This window comes from Diplotaxodon limnothrissa, linkage group LG19 (genome assembly GCF_057381915.1).
Source record: "Diplotaxodon limnothrissa isolate DT_005_m linkage group LG19, D_limnothrissa_male_GT1.1, whole genome shotgun sequence".
In the NCBI taxonomy this organism is placed as follows: Eukaryota; Metazoa; Chordata; class Actinopteri; order Cichliformes; family Cichlidae; genus Diplotaxodon; species Diplotaxodon limnothrissa.
The window spans coordinates 15,186,584-15,192,649 of NC_140614.1; the positions used below are offsets into that span (position 1 = coordinate 15,186,584).

Genomic DNA, 6,066 nt, shown 5'->3' on the forward strand with positions numbered 1-6,066 from the left:
AATAAAATAAATAAGGTATATTAAGACTGTGTCACTGTTCAGCCAAGGACAGTGTGTGAAAAGGTAACTGTCTCCACCCTGGGAAAAGGATGATTCTGCAGGTCATCTGAAGCCCTTGATGGATACAAAATAAAATATAAATAATATATTATAATAGACCTGCCTGGTCCGCCATGCAATAGAGAGAACAAATGTGACCGCAGATTGGATGAGTTCTAAATTATCTGTTTGCTGAATAAGATGATCCTAACTATCAAATTGGCTCAGTAGTAGTATAGTGGTACACACTGATAAAATATTATAATATGCTATTGCTGTCATATAAGACAAAGAGGATAATATTAACAATGACATAATATTAATATGAAGAGGCACCTTAATCGGTTATGATGTGAGGTGGATAATTGTTAAGCAGTAGTCTGCATCAAGCTTAAGGTTTGCTGAAACTCAGTGTAATGACATGTGAGATGAAGACAATACAGAGAATAACTAAACTAATGAAGTGCATAGAGGCACTTGACCAGCTTGAAACCTATCATCCTAGAATGACACATTGCTGAGATATAGAGCACACCTATAATAACAACCAATAAGCAAAACCCTGTAGACAACAGCTAAAACTACAGGATTGAGAAGCTGAATTAAATATGTAGACACTGCTAAGCTGATGAGCATGTTCCACATTTTCTTTTCTTTTTCTTTTTTGTTTCTTTTAGAGCAGAAGCTGCTGTAACACACCCAAAGAAAGACTCTAGGTCTGACCAACCGTCTCAGTCGTGGGCAAAAAGATGACAGTCAATAAAATTCTAAAAGATAATTTATTGACGAAAAATATATCAAGAGATAAAAGATAAAACAGTCCAGTGTCCCACTTATGAATTGTATAAAAACACACAGTCCCAAGGCCAGAGCCAGCTATGCCACACGGCCAAGTTGCACCCCACATGTTGCCTTTAACAGGGTTAGAAGTTGTCCTTGGAGACCCACCACCCTGCAAGCATATAGTCAGTGGTGACTCAAGCCTCTGCAACTCTGCTGCCTTTAGGCTGTGGCATATAATAGGCCCTGGACTGCACAGAGAGACAAAACAACACAGCAGTGTTTGTAGTGTGGGCTATATGTAGACCAGTGTATCAGTGCAATCAAGTACACCTGCCTCTAATTAGTCCAACCCCATTCCAGCCATTGGCTCACCAAAAATGTGACAACCACAAAACCACTCCCAACCCAGTGCAACTTCACACAATAATATGGAGCTGAATTAACACAGGCACATTAGTCTACCATGTTACAAGCTGCATGCTATTAAAAGCCAACATATGCAGACTTCTGCCTTGTTCGGGTGGCAGCATTTTTCTTTTTCTTTTGTGTCCTGACACGTTTATGTTTTTTGTTTTTGTTTGATTATTTTGTTGGTTTTGGAAACGAATTTAAACGAACTTGTGACAATACTTGAGAATCACAGTGACACATAGTGATTAGGCATATGATTGAAAAATGCCTAGGTTTAGAGCTGTGAGCTATGAGCTGTGAGCAATGCAAAGTTAAATATATATATATATATATATGTATGTATATATATATATGTATATATATATATATATATATGTATATATATATATATATATATATGTATAAATGGGAAACAACCCTAACTTGAAAGTTTGAAATGTGTGAGATCCATGAATTGTTTGAAAAACTAGAAATTATTTAAAATTGCCTTAAGTGAAAATGTAGTGTTGCATCTATTCTCCCAAACCAAGAAAAAAAAGAAGAATCATTCTGTAACTTAAAAATAAGGCTGACGTGTTGACAACAGACTAAAACACTAATCCGCAGGTGGCTATCAGGAACAGAGAGGCGAGCAAAGTCACAAACACCAAGGCTGCAGACAGCCACGCAGAAACAGCAGATAACATAGAGACAACGCCTGCTAGAACCGTGGAGAGGAAGGTCACTTCCCATGAGATTGTAGGAGTAGGCCACAGAGAAATAATCCAAAACAGTTTTGAGGCAGCCATTTAAACTTACAGTTTTCAAAGGACAAATTAGTTGTAAAGTCAGCTTCAGGCCACACAACTGTACAACAATTAACTGCCCCTTTAGAACTAGTACATACAGCAAGTGGCCGCAGGTGCTTTATTAAATGCATATGACCCGTCGTGTCCAGTAACTTTGCTAGGTAGAGACGCTCTGACAAAACTTAAGATAGCAGTCATGCCATTCTTTTCTGGTATTAGCATTTGACCTTACAGCACAGGCCGAAATTGTGTAGGTTACGCAGTAACCACAGATAGTGAAATAATAGAAGCAAAACCATTTTCTTCTTCATGTTCTGCACAGAGCGCTGAGCTGATAGCTGTGATACGCGAAAGCTAAATACACAAAGACAAACTAATAAACATACATACAGACAGCCAGTATGTTTTCTCTGCTGTGCATCATTTTGCAAAAAATTTGGCATAACAGAGGAATGATTACACCAACTGGAAAACCGGTTCACCATGCCAACCTCTTACAACGCCTACTGACTCTTTCATTACTACAGGCAACAATTTTGCTGACAGAGCAGCAAAACAGGCGGCACAAACGGCAAACATCGCATTGATGGCAGTAAACACACATCAGATTCCACTGGATGTGTTGCAAAATGAACAAAAAGCAGCAAGCACAGCAGAGCAGGCAAAATGGCTAAAACACGGTGCAGTTCTGACAAACGACTTAATGATGTGTTATGGCAAGCCAGTGTTGCCAAAAATTCCTCCACAAAATGGCGGCATTAGTGACTCATGGCTGTACGCATTTGTCATCGGGGGGGGAATGCCCTGTATTGTCAACTCTCATTTCTACACTATAAATTTTGAATCTTCAGCAAAACAATTTGTCAGAACGTGCATGACGTGTCAAAAATATAATGCTCAAGGTAATCTGCGACCAAAAAGAGGCCGTTTTCCCACTCCACCTTATCCTTTTCACACAATTCATATGGATTTTATTGAGCTAAGCGAATGCCAAGGGTAAAAATACGCCCTAGTGGTAATAGACGTGTTCTCAAAATGGCCGGAAATCTATCCAGTGAAAAAGGCAGATGCAATTTCAGTAGCAAAGTGCCTGTGCAATCACTTCATACCCACATATGGCATCCCAGCTTTGATACGATCAGACAACGGCACTCATTTTGCAAATGATGTCATCACTAAGGTCTTTGAAGCACTCGGTTTCAGCATAAAACACCACTGTGCTTATCACCCTCAGAGCGCAGGCCTTGTAGAGAGAACTAACGGCACTATAAAACAAAGGCTCAGGAAATGCATGGCAGAAACAGGAAGGCCGTGGCCTGAATGTTTGGGTTTAGTGAAAATGTGGATGCGCTTAACGCAAGGCTCCCATAAACTAACTCCATTTGAAATCATTCATGGCAGGCCGTTCCCACTGCCGATCACCAGTCAACCAATAGACAAAGCAATCAGAGAAAACACATTAGCAGAATGGATGTCTAAGCTGTTAGAAAACAAAGAGATCATTGTACATAATCAACAACCTGATGATGTTTCTCCAGTGTCTTGCAGACTAAAGCCCGGTGACTGGGTTCTGATCAAGGTGCTCCAAAGGAAAAACTGGAGCACACCCAGGTGGGAGGGGCCATACCAAGTCCTCCTCACTACACCGACCGCTTGCAAAATTGCGGAACGACCATCCTGGATCCATCAGAGTCACTGCAGGCGAGTCAGTGAAGCCATCTAAACACAGCTGACGGCAGGCTTGCCCACTTGTTGTGATCTCGCCCGGTGGAGGGGTCAGCTTTCCTGGCCGGGGGGTCTACTCGCGACAGGAGGGTGTGTCCCGTCGTCATGAGGTGGTGGCTCTTAACAACTGCAGCGGCCCTGACCATGGCCGGGCTCCTCACCTTTGCTTCCGTGAGGGACAACAAGTCACGCTATATGGAGAAAAGGCAGACACTGTATGACAAAGGAAAGTACACCAAGTTTCCCCATGGCTACGCCACTAACTTCTGGTGGCAGTTTATGAACACTACAGCTCACTTGAATAACAAAACTGACTGCTATGCATGTACCCATATGCCCCTATCCTCACAGACGTCTGGCCTGTGGCCGTACAGCATACCTGAAGATCGCAGTTGGTGCCTGTTGGGCCTGGCAACACATCCAGGCTACGGTACTCTTTGGTCCAAAGCCAACTACAGCATCCCAGCGAAAGCAACCTGGAGGTCATCATCACCCACAAATGTGAACTGTTCCGGACAGACCTACCTACTGACCTGGCCCCAAGTCTCAGACCCGCTGCCTGATGTAATTCTACTGAACAAACTGAACGCATCACAACTGCCAGTATGTGTGATGAACAATGGATCGCGGGCAGTGGGGGAGCTGCCTACTCACCTATGTAAGTACATATACACTTTCTGCCCACCAAGGAACGAGAGTAAGTGTATGGCCTGTTCAATCAACGCCACCTGTGCCAGTAACACGACGCTGATGAGCCTCAACTGTCGCTCTGACTACAGCTACCGAATGCCACTACAAACAAAGACTCAGTACCAGACAGGATGTGCACGGACGGCACCCAGCAGTAGAGGAACCAGAGTTTTGGCTGACTGGTACTTCCTATGTGGCAATAAGGCTTATCTGTCACTCCCTGAAGGTTGGGGGGGTCTGTGCGCCCTGGTGCAATTATCAGATCACGTTTTCTTCATGCAAAGTGTTGCACATCACCCAAGCAGCCGGCAGAGACGTGAAGTGGACATCGCCTCACCCAATTCTTTCGGCATTACAGTGGACACTGGAGTGCCGGGAGAGTTTCGCATCTGGGGAGGAGGAGTGAAATTCTTACAGAGCTTGATCCCCGGCATTGGAGTTGCCGAGGTGCGGGATCATGTGGAAATCAACCGATATGCTCTGCTACGACACATCAACTTGACTAAGACCCTGGGAACTGCCTTAGCAGGAGAACAGCAGGCCATCAGAACGATGGTGCTGCAGAACAGACTGACACTAGACCTGCTAACAGCATCACAAGGAGGAGTTTGCAAGCTGATCGGGGAAACATGTTGCACTTTTATCCCTGATGGATACGAAACTGGAGGAGACATTTATGAAGCTTTGCAGAATTTGACCGCTCTGCAAAAATATGTCACTGACCACACACCTGGAGCAGCTACAGCACAAGGCTGGCTGGACTGGCTGTTCAGCGGTTCATGGCTGGCTGCTGTAGCAAAGCCATTTTTCCTTCTAGGTCTCATCATGATAGCACTGCTCATATTAGTGTTGTGTGTGTTGCCATGCCTAAGAGTAATGATTTCAAAGATGATAACAACTACAATGACTGCTTATGTTGCCGTGCCTGAAGAAGACCAGCATCCCGTTGCAATTCTGTTAGAGGAGAACTTGTAATAACTGCTAATGAATGACGTGGTGATTAAAAATGACTTGTCAAGTGATCACGCACTGATTAAAACATTAGTAGGTTATGCAGGTTTTCATCCTTTTATTTTTTGAAGTTTTTCAGTTTTAAACATAAAGTTTTTCATTTTAAATATAAAGTTTTCATCCTTTTATTTTTTGAAGTTCTCATCCTTGTATTTTTTTGAAGTTTTCATTTTACATATTAGGTTTTCATCATTTTTAAATACAAAGTTTTCATTTTAGTTTTCATCCTTTTATTTTTTGTAGTTTTAGTTTTATTATTTTTTCTTGTTTATTCCACTTGTTATTTCATTTACTATGATTTTCATTTACTATGTTTTTCTTTTTATTATTTTCTTTTGTTTTATTCTTTAGACCAAATGACTTCCATTTCTGCTATGCTGACATTTTGAAAATTAAAAAATTGCTTAAGATACTTAATAAATAACCTTCACAGACAATTGTTGTATACATTTAAAATAAGTTAAAACAGGAGGGAATGTTACAGGAAAAATGATTCTATGTTTCTTTACCTTCTTTTAAATGTACAAAGATGCCTTTTGTCTGCCCTCTGCCTATGGTTAGATTAGTTTAGAATTATCTTTTTAGACTTTCCCAGCAAACACATCTTGTTTCTGGGACA

General features: G+C 41.8%; 1 protein-coding gene across 1 annotated transcript; it reads left to right on the forward strand.

Annotated features, from left to right (window-relative positions):
• The first annotated feature begins 3,232 nt into the window (after positions 1-3,232).
• LOC146611927 (uncharacterized) lies at positions 3,233-5,411 on the forward strand. Its single transcript, XM_085342862.1, has 2 exons — positions 3,233-5,182; positions 5,297-5,411. The coding sequence occupies exons 1-2, from the start codon at positions 3,852-3,854 to the stop codon at positions 5,409-5,411; spliced, it is 1,446 nt and encodes a 481-aa protein (XP_085198988.1). The 5' UTR covers positions 3,233-3,851.
• The last annotated feature ends 655 nt before the right edge of the window (positions 5,412-6,066 follow it).